Source organism: Aquarana catesbeiana, linkage group LG01 (assembly GCF_042186555.1).
Source record: "Aquarana catesbeiana isolate 2022-GZ linkage group LG01, ASM4218655v1, whole genome shotgun sequence".
Taxonomy (NCBI): Eukaryota; Metazoa; Chordata; class Amphibia; order Anura; family Ranidae; genus Aquarana; species Aquarana catesbeiana.
The window spans coordinates 227490143-227504332 of NC_133324.1; the positions used below are offsets into that span (position 1 = coordinate 227490143).

At 44.8% G+C, this 14190-nt stretch overlaps 1 protein-coding gene across 2 annotated transcripts in view; it reads right to left on the reverse strand.

The window, feature by feature from the left end:
* The window catches only part of SUDS3 (SDS3 homolog, SIN3A corepressor complex component), a 66709-nt gene that overhangs the window by 30364 nt on the left and 22155 nt on the right, over positions 1 to 14190 (reverse strand). For both annotated transcript variants that reach the window (XM_073625550.1, XM_073625542.1), the window contains 3 exons: positions 11704 to 11775; positions 8673 to 8692; positions 1759 to 1915 (listed from right to left, as the gene is read on the reverse strand). In XM_073625550.1, the coding sequence (XP_073481651.1) occupies positions 1759 to 1915; positions 8673 to 8692; positions 11704 to 11775 (249 nt within the window). The remainder of the gene's footprint in view (positions 1 to 1758; positions 1916 to 8672; positions 8693 to 11703; positions 11776 to 14190) is intronic.

Sequence of the window (14190 nt, forward strand, 5' to 3'; positions counted from 1 at the left end):
ATGCCATCATGTACTGTGACATACTGAAGCAGAGCATAATCCCCTCCCTTCGGAGACTGGGCCGCAGGGCAGTATTCCAACACGATAACAACCCCAAAAACACCTCCAAGTTGACCACTGCCTTGCTAAAAGAAACTGAAGGTGACTGACTGGCCAAGCATGTCTCCAGACCTAAACCTTATTAAGCATCTGTGGGGCATCCTCAAAACAGAAGGTGGAGGAGCGCAAGGTCTCTAGCATCCACCAGCTCTGTGACGTCATCATGGAGGAGTGGAAGAGGACTCCAGTGGCAACCTGTGAAGCTCTGGTGAACTCCATGCTCAAGAGGGTTAAGGCAGTGCTGGAAAATAATGGTGGCCACACAAAATATTGACACTTTGGGCCCAATTTGGACATTTTCACTTAGGGGAGTACTCACTTTAGACATTAATGGCTGTGTATTGAGTTATTTTGAGGGGACAGCAAATTTACACTGTTATACAAGCTGTACACTCACTACTTTACATTGTAGCACAAGTGTCATTTCTTTAGTGTTGTTACATGAAAAGATATAATCAAATATTTACAAAAATGTGAAGGGTGTACTGACTTTTGTGAGATAATGTATATCTTTTTGATAATAAACATTTTGAAAAGGCAGCTGTGTGGGTGTATGGTCCCTTTTGTTGTTGAATATGTCATTTTGGTTACACCCACACTGTGCACGTGGTAAGACCTCTTCACTCAGTTACACATTTTGGTCAAGCTCCCTAGATCATCTCTATATTTTGTATATAGATAGCTGAATATAGGAATGTGTTGATACTGAGTATTTTCACGAGTACTCACGAAAATGCTCCCGATACTGAAACCAACACTTTGCGGTGCGATTTGGATCCATACAAAATGAATGAGTGCAAATCATATTGCAAAGAATCAAATGCGATTTCAACAGGAATGCGGTGTGATTGCTGTCCAAATCACAAGCAGTTACCCACATTGCTCCTGTGTGAACCCAGGCTGAAATCACCACAACAAGCCTGGGTTCACACAGGAGCAGTGGGAAAACAGCATGCAAATTGGACAGGAATCGCACGCGTTTCTTTGCAGTGCGATTTGCACCAATTAATACTGTATGGACAGAAATCACACCGCAAAGTATCGGTACTCAGGATTGGCGCGTACCTAACTGAAAGTATCAGTACCCGAACGCGCTGATAAAAAAAATATCGCTGCATCCGTAGCTGAATACATGCTATTCATAAGAGATGTTTAAAGGTTTACCTGACCTTGTTCAAAGGCAGAACTATAAGAATATGACCAGTAGACTTCTGTTCACAGGGTGGCTCCACTGGCTTGCAGGATCTCCCTGGAGCCACCCTGACATGCACACTATCGTCTGGAACTGTAGCTTTACATGTAGAAACCCTGGACGCCCACAAACCCAGGAGGCAGAGAAAACCTCCTCTAAGAACTGAACCCCTGCTCAGTCCACCATAAGAAATTGACAGCAGTTTTCCTTCTGCCACTTTGATTATTCTGCAACCTGCACAGTGTGCACTCCCTAACCGGAATGCTCAAGGAAGCCACAAGGACAGTGACACATCAGCGGAAATTTTACAAACAGCTAAATTGCATGTTTGGGACCAGAATAAAACAATACTTAGAAAGTGCTACTAATTATGTGAAATTAGAAGACAAGATTAACTAAAAACGTGAGAGTTTAATACTACTTTTTACAGTGTTATAAAGGAGAGTTTACACTTAAACGAATCCTACCTCCTGTCAATTCCATTGTTAATTTTTCATTTTCAATCATTTTCTTCTTTTCCTCTAGCTCTGCAATTAGATTTTCCTTCAGTTCAATCTTCTTATCCTCAAACTCTTTGACAGCAGCCTTTTTCTCCTTGATGTAGTTCCTTTCCACTTGTTCTGTCTGCAATTCAAAACAAGAAATAAAATTGGGTAACTGCTGCGCTAATAACAATTTCAAATTAAACAGTAGTAATAATCTCTCGAGCAGCCGGCACAATATTGATGAACAACAATGATAACCAGTAAAAGATAGATGCAGCGCTCATATGATTGTCCATAAAACATTAATCCATGGATATTGTAGACAAGAGCACACTTGGTGAGGTGCACACTGTGGACCGGAAAGGAGAACCACCACCGGCACCTGATCACACTGCCGCCTACCCTCCTCTTTGGACCCTCATTACAAAGATCACCCAAAAGTAATACATTTTAGCTAGAGGCAGAGCCTAATTGGTCTAAGTCAGCCCCTGGTTCCATATATGGTCTTCATAATGCAAACTAGTGCTCATTAAAAATTGGTGAAATGCAGGTCAAACAAGTTTCTATCAGAGATTTCTAATCGGAGCTTCAGTAAAACTTTTTTTTTTTTTTTTAGCTTCCAACTCTTACCCTAGTAAGAAGCTTTTACCGGTCTCCCTAAAAATATTGATCTTTGCTTTAATGTGTAACAAAATTTTAAATAAAATCATCATGTAAACATTTACTCTTAGGGTCCTTTCACACTGGGGCGGTTTGCAGGCGCTACTGCGCTAATAATAGCGCCTGCAAACCGACCCGAAAGTGCCGCTGCTTTAAATTCCCCGAGGGCTTTCACACTGGAGCGGTGCGCTGGCAGGACGGGAAAAAAAGTCCTGCCAGCAGCATCTTCTGAGCGGTGAAGGAGCTTCACTGCTCCTGCCCATTGAAATCAATGGGACGGCGTGGCTATACCCCTTCTCGGCCGCTAGCAGGGGGTAAAACCGCCCCGCTAGCGGCCCAATACCGACGGTAAAGCGCTGCTTACAATAGCGGTGCTTTACCGCCGACAACGCCCCCACCCCAGTGTGAAAGGGGCCTAAAGCCCAGTACACACAGGCTGAATGTCGGGAGACATCGGCCGTTTAAAAAACAAAAAAAAAACAAAAAAAAAACGCCGACATTTGGCTGGTGTGCACGCCACCCTGTCTGACAGAAGCCTTCAGATGAGCATGCTGGAAAACCAGCAGCCGCCCGACTCCAGATCAGTGCTCTCAGCCAATGGCAGAGAATGCTTATTAGAGTGTTCTGGTGGGGAGGCATCCCCCTGTCAGGAATCACAACAGCTCAGCAGGGGAGATCGCTATACTAACTTTGCATAATTAGTACAGCGGCTATGCTGGGTTGAATTAAAAAAAAAAAAAAAAAACAAACACTGTGTGTACCAGGCTTTACACTTAATACTGGATGATATGGATGCTACAATGAACAATAACATTTTTTCCCCTTTCCTCTTCAAAGACAGCCTCTGAGACATAGGGCCCCTCCCTCCGGGACAGGAAACACGTTTATCCAATTAGTTTAAAAGGTGGTCCTCCAGGCCTCCCTCTTCAGTTTTTGTGTTTTCTGCCGGACGGGAAGGAGCACGTTAGGAACCTAAGGGGAGCTCCATATGTCAGTTCTGTCCTGGGAGAGCCCCTGGCGTGGACTGTCCTCTACCTGTAGCACCCCTCTGTCCTGTCAGGGAAGAGTAGGGTCGCTGTTAAACCACAGCTCCCATTTGCTCAGGGAGAGCAGGACCCTAAAGAAGCTGCAGATCTCACCACCCATGCCCCGCTAGGCACCTGTGTCCTGTTAGCTGGCGGGTGGGAGACGCTCGGCCGGCCATGCTGGTATCCATTTCTTCCAGGTGCAGCGCGCTGTGTGAGGGGGGCGGAGCTTCTGCGTTCCAGCAGGAGGAAGTGACGAAAGCGTACTTCCGGTAGAACTGCATCATCAGAGGGCGCCGCGAGACACGGTTCCAGTCTCTTGGGCGCAGCAGTGCGTGTGTACAGGCGTTCAGAACGGTGGAAAAGGCTCAGAGAGACTGAGCGAATACCAGAGACCATGGAGGGTACAGCTGTACAGGTGGACTCCGGTTCAGCAGGCTCCGGCACCTCTCAGGTAAGCGTGGTGAGGGTAGACCATGACTTACACTGGGGGGTCAGGGTCTTTTAGACCTAAAAAGCCCTCCCTGGGTGGGAAGCCACAGGTGATGGGCTGGGCACTTCCTAGGCTTATCCTAACACAGTGGTGGTGTGGGCAGGGCTGCATTCTAATGGAAGATTGTTTGTCTTTTTTGCTTTCAGGTCAAACAAGATAGGACCCAGAAGCAGCTGCCTAGGAAAAAATGTGCCGTGTGTGGGACTAAGTTAGGTGCCAATTGGGAAAAGCCGCTTTGCCCCGAGTGTGTCAGCAGTCTGGTCAAGGAGGATTCAGTGGCAGCGTGTCACAAAATCATGACATCTGTTAAAGACAAGATTGCATCCACATTTTTGATTTTGCTGGAGTGGGAGCAGACGGAAAAGAGGCCGTTCTTTTCAGGCAGTCTCAAGCGAAGGTTCCCTTTTGAAGCAGATGCTTCTCATCCCTGGAATAAAATTCCCAAACTAGATGCACCATTGGCCAAGGTCTCTAAAAAGACTTTTTGGCCTTTGACAACCTGGGGTCTCCTAGAGATCCCATGGACAAAAGAGGGGACGTGCTGCTCAAGAGGGCTTGGGATGCCTCGTCAATTGGATTGAAACCAGCCCTCACAGGTACTTGTGTGGCCAGAAATCTGGAATGTTGGCTAACGCAATTACAGTCCCACATTTCGGGTGGCACCTCTAGGCAACAGCTTTTGAAGTCGTTTCCATTATTATTTAAGGCAGTTGGTTTTTTGGCAGATGAGTGGGGAATCTTTAAAGTTGGCGGCTAGGTCAGCCGCACTAGTAAATGCAGCTAGAAGGGCTGTGTGGTTAAAAGCCTGGACGGGTGATGCTGCCTCAAAGCTTAATCTTTGTGGGTTACCTTTTTCAGGTGACCATCTTTTTGGGCGCGGCCTCCAGGAGGCGCTGGAACGCACTCAGGATAGGAAAAAAGCATTTCCTGAAATGAAGAAGAAAAACGAGGGTAAACGCTTTTTCCGATGTCCCAGGCAGCAGCCCCAACAAGAGAGGGATGGCCGCCCCAAGAAACACTGGACAGGCCACAAAGGGCGTGGAAGAGGAGGAATCCTATTTAATCCTCCTCAAGCCACCTCAAAGCCCCAGTGACTCCTGCGTCCCAGTGGGAGGGAGACTGGGGGAGTTCTTCCCACAATGGACCACTTCAACCTCAAGTCCGTTTATACTAGACACCATAAAGAACGGTTACAGATTGGAGTTCGATTCGGTTCCCCCCTCAAACTTTCAGGTTACCCAGTTACCCAGAGACCGAGAAAAAGCAAACGCTCTGGGACTGTTATTGGGGGATTTAGTGGAACAGAGAGTCCTTATTCAGGTGCCCCAGAGGGAGCGTGGCCAGGGAGTATATTGCCATGTGTTTGTTGTAAAGAAACCATCAGAAAAGTTGAGATTAATTCTGAATCTCCGACCCTTGAACAAGTTTGTGAGATACAAACGATTCAGGATGGAGTCAATCTTTACAATAACCAAATTTCCTGTTTCCAGGTTGCCACATGGCCACAGTAGATCTCAGGGATGCTTACTAGCACATGCCAATACATCAGGACTTTCAAAAATTCCGCAGGTTAGCAGTCAGGGTAAACTCAGAGGTTCTGCACTTACAGTTCCAGGCACTGCCTTTTCTTCGCCGAGAATCTTTACGAAGGTTCTAGCGGAGGCTCTAGCCCCTATAGGGGCAGGGCTATTAAGTTGATCCCCTACCTGGACGATCTCCTATTTACTGCCTACTCTTCCCAACAGCTAGAGAGAGACTTGCAGGAGGCGCAGAGTTTCCTTATTTCTCTCGGGTGGTTAATCAACCAGGACAAGTCCCAGCTGACCCCAGCACAGGAGGTCCTGTATTTGGGGTACAAAATCTCTTTAGTGGAGATGAAGGTATTTCTCCCAGAGAAAAGATACAGAAAGTGGATCAGGCAGTAGCCCAGCTTCAAACCAATCAGGTAGCCCTGATCAGAGAGGTCATGAGGGTGCTGGGTCTGATGACGTCCTGTTTCCCAGCGGTACTTTGGGCAAGATTTCATCAGCGCCCTCTGCAGGGTCTCATGCTGCGTTACTGGCATGGCAAGAAGCAGAGCCTAGATCAAGCTATGCCCCTATCATCCAGAGTCTAGAGGTCGTTGTGGTGGTGGCAGGCTCATCACAACCCGGACAAGGGTCTGTCCTGGACCCAACCTGCAGCCTTAGTGGTAACAACCGACGCCAGTGCGTTGGGCTGGGGTGCACACCTGGAGAGAATCTTAGCTCAGGGGGCCTGGTTGCCAGTAGAAGCAGGTCAGTCCTCAAATCAGAGGGAGCTTCTTGTAATTCTGACGGCTATAGAGGCTTTCCAGTCCCGGATAGGGGGACAGCACCTACAGGTACGGACAGATAATGCTGCAGCCGTTGCTTATGTGAACAAGCGGGGGGACCAGGAACCCCCCCGCTCTGCAGTCTATAGCAAACAGGATTCTGTGTTGAGCCGAGGTAAACCTGTCCTCTTTGTCAGCCATTCATCTGAAAGGCTCTCAAAATTTGCTGGTGGATTTTCTCAGCTGTCAGCGCATAAATTAGGACGAGTGATCCCTCAACAGGGAGCTGTCCTACAAAAATTTTCGGTAGAATTGACCTTATCCTAGTAGCGCCATTCTGGCCGAGGAGACCTTTGTTTGCCAACCTGAAGAAACTGGCCATTGGTCCCCCATTATCCCTTCTGGTCAGCGAGGACTTGATTTCTCAGGGCCCTATTCTACACCCACAAATAGAGAACCTCAGACTAACAGCCTGGTATCTGAGGAACAGCTGTTGAGGTCTCAGGGATTTTCAGAAAGAGTGATTAAAACTCTTCTGGAGTGCCGTAAGCCGGTAACCAGGGCAATTTATGCCAAAGTATGGAAAAAGGTTTAGTTCCTGGTTGCAGGAGCAGGGGCTGGAACATCCAGGGATTCTGGCAGTCCTGGATTTCCTTCAGACAGGTGTAGAACTGGATCTTTCTATTAGTACTTTGAAGGTTCAGGGCGCTGCCTTAAGCGTTTTCCTTCAGACCTCACTTCAGCAGAATCAATTCGTTAAGAAGTTTTTCAAGGCCCTGGCGAGATCCAGGCCGCTGAGGGTAAGGGCCTGCCCCACCTGGGATCTATCCTTGGTCCTCAGGACCCTTACCAGAAGTCCCTTTGAACCCTTGGAGGAATCAACGCTGAAATGAGTGGTACTTAAAAAGTTTTTTTTGATAGCTATCGCGTCAGCCAGAAGGGTGAGTGATCTGAAGGCTCTCTATTCAGGAGCCATTTTTGTTGATTTTGGAGGATAGGATCGTACTCAAGACTGACCCTAGTTCCCTCCCCTAAGGTAGCATCTACGTTTCATAGAATGCAGGACATTGTCTTACCACCATTTTTTTCCACCTCAGAGGCAGATGAGGAGGGATCTCGGAGTTTATTAGATGTTAAAAGAAGCCTTTTATTTTATCTGGAAGACACTAGAATCTTCAGGAAGTCAGATTTTCTTTTTGTTAATTTTGCGGGGGCTCGCAAAGGCTATAAGTCGTCTAAGTCCTCCATTGCTAGATGGATTGGACTGGTGATTATAAAAGCTTATGAGTTAGAAGGGATGCAAGCACCATTAGTTAAGGCACATTCTACCGGTGCAGTCTCAGTTTCATGGGCAGAGAGGGCCGGTGCCTCTCCGGAGGACATCTGCAAGGCAGCAACGTGGTCCAGCTACTGTACGTTTGCTAGACATTACCATCTGGATTTATTGTCTGATAAAGAACAGACATTTGGACGAAAGGTCCTCCAGGCAGTGGTCCCGCCCTGAAAAACTAAGTTTCTTGCTTATCATTTTAGAGGCTGTCCTGGAAGACGAAAGGAAAAAACCGGAGTTAGACTTACCGGTAACTTTTTCTAGGAGTCTTCCAGGACAGCCTGGTTTCCCACCCGGTAGTTCTTGGTTAAACTGAAGAGGGAGGCCTGGAGGATCACCTTTTAAACTAATTGGTTATACGTGTTTCCTGTCCCGGAGGGAGGAGCCCTATGTCTCAGAGGCTGTCCTGGAAGACTCCTAGAAAAAAAAGTTACCGGGAAGTCTAACTCCGGTTATCGAAGCTCTGATAGAATCGGATTACCCTTTGATCTCCCGCAGCTAGTCCATGCAGCCTCATAGCTCTTTAAAGGTACAACCTTTCAACTTTAGCCAGATCTCCCTCCCCACCTGCAAGTTTTGGCTGTTCCCTGTGCTGTGTGTTTCAGCAATTCTTGTTGAATCTTACATAACACAGAAGAAATCCAATAAGGAGAGTGGAAATCTCTCAAATGTCCACAACAGTTCCTTAGACCCAGGAGCTCAAGCATCAAAAATATGCAAAATGTTGCCAGACTGTTAACTCTCCAGAATATACCAAACCTCTAAATTAACAGTTTTGGATGCATTCATCCTAAAGGGAAAAATGCTTACCTGGCTGTCTGAGCAGTATGTCCTAAAAGGTAAGCAATTTGGTCTAGGGGGATTGCGAGGTAGATTTACTAAAATTGGAGAGTGCAAAATCTGGTGCAGCTGTGCATGGTGGCCAATCAGCTTCCAACTTCAGCTTGTTCAATGCAGAACTGCACCAGATTTTTCACGCACCAGTTTTAGCAATCCAACCCTTGTATGTTCAATTGTCACAAGCAAAAAAAAAAAAAAAAAAGAAGGAAAACGTGATCATGTTAAGACTATAATAAAAAGAATACATGCACTTACCTCCAGCTGCAGGAAGAGCTCTGAAATAATCACAAAAACTCAAGTTAGTTATGAAAATATTGTTTTAAAATAAGAGACAACTTGACATAAATTATTGGTAATTCAATGTTTTGGAGTCTTGTTTAGGGTTGCATAATATAAAATCAATTTAACTGAATGACACATACCTCGATAGCATTCTAAACATTCTAATAGCATTCTAAACATGTTATTGGTTAAAACCTGCAACCGCTTCATCTGGTTGTACAACAAAAAAACTGACCTAACTCTGCCCAGTTTGTGCACGGAAGGCCAAAACGGAGTGAACCCAGAAGGAAGACCAGGTGAAGATGGAAGCTCGATAATGGAAGTTTGTGGTGCAGACTAGCACATTGTGGCATAAAGTTTCAGGGGGTCTCCAACAAAATATATATAGTTGACAATTTAAAATGACTGGTGTGAATCTCCCATTGTAATAAAAATGAAAAGATACTGACTGCATTAGGAATAGGCGAACCTCCAATTTCTAGTCAAAGAGAAAATCACATTCTCTAGGCAGCCACAAACACAATAAGATTGCTATTACGGGTCACAAAATTAGTAATTAGAAGTACATCAAGAGGACTAATTAAAATGAAGAAACCGCAGTGCTCACTTCACATCACACCCGCTTTTATGGGTCATTTATAAATGACCCAGAGTGTTCTCTGCCTAAATTGGCAACCCGCAGGCAGTTTAAGTCATACATTTGTTAGTATACATCGCACACTAGCACATAATGACACACTTACCTGAAAACGTTTAGGAGATATTTAGATAACCTATAGGTAAGCTTTTTCATAGGTTTACAGATACATTACAGATACGGGTGCAACGGATTGTCACCGATCCGTGATCCAAACAGGTCAACCAGTTCAGATCGGCACACACGCGATCCGCGGAGCGCTCCGCTGCCTCGGACTTAGGAAAGGTTTTGCGGCTTCGGCCCAGCTCCGGAGCAGCGGCCATCTTGGTACACCCGGCGGCCGCCTAGGTGAGTGGCACGCTGACGTCATCATCCCCCGCCTCAACTGCAAGCAAGCAGACAATCGTAGGGGAGATGTGGATGTTACAGTGTGGGGAGATGTGGCTATTTACAGTGGGGGAGATTGTGGCTATTACAGGGGGGGAGATTGTGGCTATTACAGGGGGGGGGGGGTTGTGGCTATTACGGGGGGGGGGGGGGAATTGTGGATATTACAGGGGGGGGTTGTGGCTATTACGGGGGGGGGGGGGGAGATTGTGGCTATTACAGGGGGGGAGATTGTGGCTATTACGGGGGGGGAGATTGTGGCTATTACGGGGGGGGGGAGATTGTGGCTATTACGGGGGGGGGGGGAGATTGTAGCTATTACAGGGGAGGGGGGAGATTGTAGCTATTACAGGGGAGGGGGGAGATTGTGGCTATTACAGGGGAGGGGGGAGATTGTGGCTATTACAGGGGAGGGGGGAGATTGTGGCTATTACGGGGGGGGGGGGATTGTGGCTATTACGGGGGGGGGGGGGGAGATTGTGGCTATTACAGGGGGGGGGGTTATGTTTATTAGTGGGACTGCTTTAGCAGTCCCACTATTGTCATTCGTTTTTATTTATTTTTAACTTCAATTTTATTATTCCGCACGTTTTTTGGCTCTGCATAACTTCTGCATACTTTCAGCTATTAAAACCATTCAACTATTAAAATGTTCATCTCTTTCAGCTGATGATGGGACTTTTTCAACTTTTTTTCTACTATTTATACTTTTTAAAATATTAAGCTTTTTAACACTTTTTTTTAACATTGAAGTCAATGAGAGCATGCTTCAGATCCTTAAAATCTTCTTCCGCTCCCAAAAGTTTCAGCTCCTTCATACTTTCACCTACAGACGCCAAACAAACTTTAAAATGTTGACAAAATATTCAGCTATCTGGCTATATCTTTTCAGTTTGATATCTTTTACAGTTTTTGTGAAAAATCTGTTTGTTTAGTGGTCATTTCAGGAAATTTTATCCATTAAACAGAGTGTACTGTGCTGCTTTTGTTGCCATAGTTACCAAAGCTTCTGTTATACACAGATGAGCGGTGGGGGAGGTGGCTGGCGCATCTCAGCTCTGATTACAGAGCCCGGGGGAGGGGACAGACACACCATGTACTGATTTATAATAGAGGAATATGATGGGGCAATTCTGATGGAGCAATATGATGGGGCAATTCTGATGGAGCAATATGATGGGGCAGTTTTGATGGGGACAATTTTGATGGGGACAATATGATGAGGCAATTCTGATGGGGGCAGTTTTGATTTTGGCAACATGATGGGGGCAATATGATGGGGGCAGTTTTGATGGTGGCAATATGATGGGGGCAATATGATGGGGCAGTTTTGATGGTGGCAATATGATGGGGCAGTTTTGATGGTGGCAATATGATGGGGCAGTTTTGATGGTGGCAATATGATGGCGCAATTCTGATGGGGCAGTTCTGATGGCGCAATTCTGATGGCGCAATTCTGATGGCGCAATTCTGATGGCGCAATTCTGATGGCGCAGTTTTGATGGCGCAGTTCTGATGGCGCAGTTCTGATGGCGCAATTCTGATGGCGCAATTCTGATGGGGCAGTTTTGATGGCGCAATTCTGATGGCGCAATTCTGATGGCGCAATTCTGATGGCGCAATTCTGATGGCAATATGATGGGGGCAGTTTTGATGGGGGCCGTTTTAGCTATTCGGCTATTCATCATTCCCACGCATTTTCCCCAGGAAATGCTTTTTCTAGTTTGTCTTGTCTTTTTTTTTTTTGCTGATCCGAAAAATGATCTGATCCGTGCCTCTGATCCGAGGTATGATCCAAACCGTGAGTTTTTTGATCCATTGCACCCCTACTTACAGATGGGTAAAAGTTATACATGAGAGTTTATTCCCACTTTAATGTTTGTGTGGGTGGATTAAAAAAAAAAAAAAAAAAAAATTTAAATTAAAAAAAAGTTAAAACAGAGTTTTACTTTGCAAAACATTTGAGAAGTTTGGTCTTACCAGCATTTCTTAGTCTTTCTTTGTATTGCTGATCTAATTTTTTCAAGCGCTTTTGGTATTCTTGCAATGTCCCTGTTAAATAAAAAATGATGAAAAACACACACACACACAAACAAACGTATATAAGACTATACAAGCTCATGCAACTATCTCATTCTATAAGAAGAAAAGCAGACATTTGTTTTCATTAGGGATGCCCGATACCACTATTGTAGCAACAAGTACCGATACTTTTTTTTTTAGTACTCGCCAATACCTATTACCGATACCAATTTCCGGCATTTAGGGAGATCAAGATTAGGAGGAGTGGGGGGGGTCTCCATCATCTCAGTGTGCTGTGTAATATTACCATCTGGATGAGACCAAGTAATGAAGAAACAGAGCACTCCCAACACTCAGCACTGTTGGCCCACACAACTACAAGGGCAAAATTAGCAAGAAGGTATCGGTTTTAAGTATCGGGGCATATTCACAAGTACCAATACTTGTGTAAAATGCCTAGTGTCGGTGCAACCCTAGTTTTCATACAACATTTTATTCTAAGGGTTTGATGATTGCCTCAAACTATAGTGGTACTACCAAATGTCTTACATGTGATGAATGTAAAGCATAAAAAAAAAAAAAAAATTAAAAAATGATGTTGGAGTGGGTGAATTTTTAGAACATAAACCATCATCTAATGTATTTTGCTGGATTAAAGTTGGCCATAAACAGTTATTCAGCAAGAGGGCTGAACAAAAGAGAAAAAAAAAATACAGATTCATCCATTCACACAAATGGAGGTGGATAGAGGAATATTCCTTGCTGGGACATTGTAGTCTTACAGCTGCACCTACCACTGTCAGGATACATTAATCAGTGGCTGCAGCTGATTGGCTGCAGCCGCTGGTCAAGAAAAAGTTTCCGATACGTCCTTCCAACAGAAGTCGATCAAATGCTGACACAACTATTGAAATTCAACCAGTCCCTCCTGAACCAGAGGACTTTTAACCACTTCAGCCCCGGACCATTATGCTGCCTAAGGACCAGAGGTCTTTTTTCAATTTGGCACTGCGTCGCTTTAACTGCTAATTGCGTGGTCATGCAATGCTGTACCCAAACAAAATTTGCGTCCTTTTCTTCCCACAAATAGAGCTTTCTTTTGATGGTATTTGATCACCTCTGCGGTTTTTATTTTTTGCGCTATAAACGGAAAAAGACTGAAAATTTTGAAAAAAAATTATATTTTCTACTTTTTGTTATTAAAAAAATCCAATAAACTCAATTTTAGTCATACATTTAGGCCAAAATGTATTCGGCCACATGTCTTTGGTAAAAAAAATGTCAATAAGCGTATATTTATTGGTTTGCGCAAAAGTTATAGCGTCTACAAACTAGGGTACATTTTCTGGAATTTACACAGCTTTTAATTTATGACTGCCTATGTCATTTCTTGAGGTGCTAAAATGGCAGGGCAGTACAAAACCCCCCCAAATGACCCCATTTTGGAAAGTAGATACCCCAAGGAAATTGCTGAGAGGCATGTTGAACCCATTGAATATTTATTTTGATTGAATAATGACAAAAAAAAAAAAAAAAAAAAAAAAAAATATTTACAAAAAGTTGTCACTAAATGATATATTGCTCACACAGGCCATGGGCCTATGTGGAATTGCACCCCAAAATACATTCAGCTGCTTCTCCTGAGTACGGGGATACCACATGTGTGGAACTTTTTGGGAGCCTAGCCGCGTACGGGGCCCCGAAAACCAATCACCGCCTTCAGGATTTCTAAGGGTGTAAATTTTTGATTTCACTCTTCACTGCCTATCACAGTTTCGGAGGCCATGGAATGCCCAGGTGGCACAAACCCCCCCCAAATGACCCCATTTTGCAAAGTAGACACCCCAAGCTATTTGCTGAGAGGCATGTTGAGTATTTTGCAGCTCTCATTTGTTTTTGAAAATGAAGAAAGACAAGAAAAAACTTTTTTTTTTTTTCTTTTTTCAATTTTCAAAACTTTGTGACAAAAAGTGAGGTCTGCAAAATACTCACTATACCTCTCAGAAAATAGCTTGGGGTGTCTACTTTCCAAAATGGGGTCATTTGGGGGGGGTTTTGTGCCACCTGGGGATTCCATGGCCTCCGAAACTGCGATAGGCAGTGAAGAGTGAAATCAAAAATTTACGCCCTTAGAAAGCCTGAAGGCGGTGCTTGGTTTTCGGGGTCCCGTATGCGGCTAGGCTCCCAAAAAGTCTCACACATGTGGTATCCCCGTACTCAGGAGAAGCAGCAGAATGTATTTTGGGGTGTAATTTCACATATTCCCATGGCATGTTTGAGCAATATATCATTAAGTGACAACTTTGTGCAAAAAAAAAAAAAATTTGTCTCTTTCCCGCAACTTGTGTCACAATATAAAATATTCCATGGACTCGACATGACTCTCAGCAAATAGCTTGGGGTGTCTACTTTCCAAAATGGGGTCATTTGGGGGGGTTTTGAACT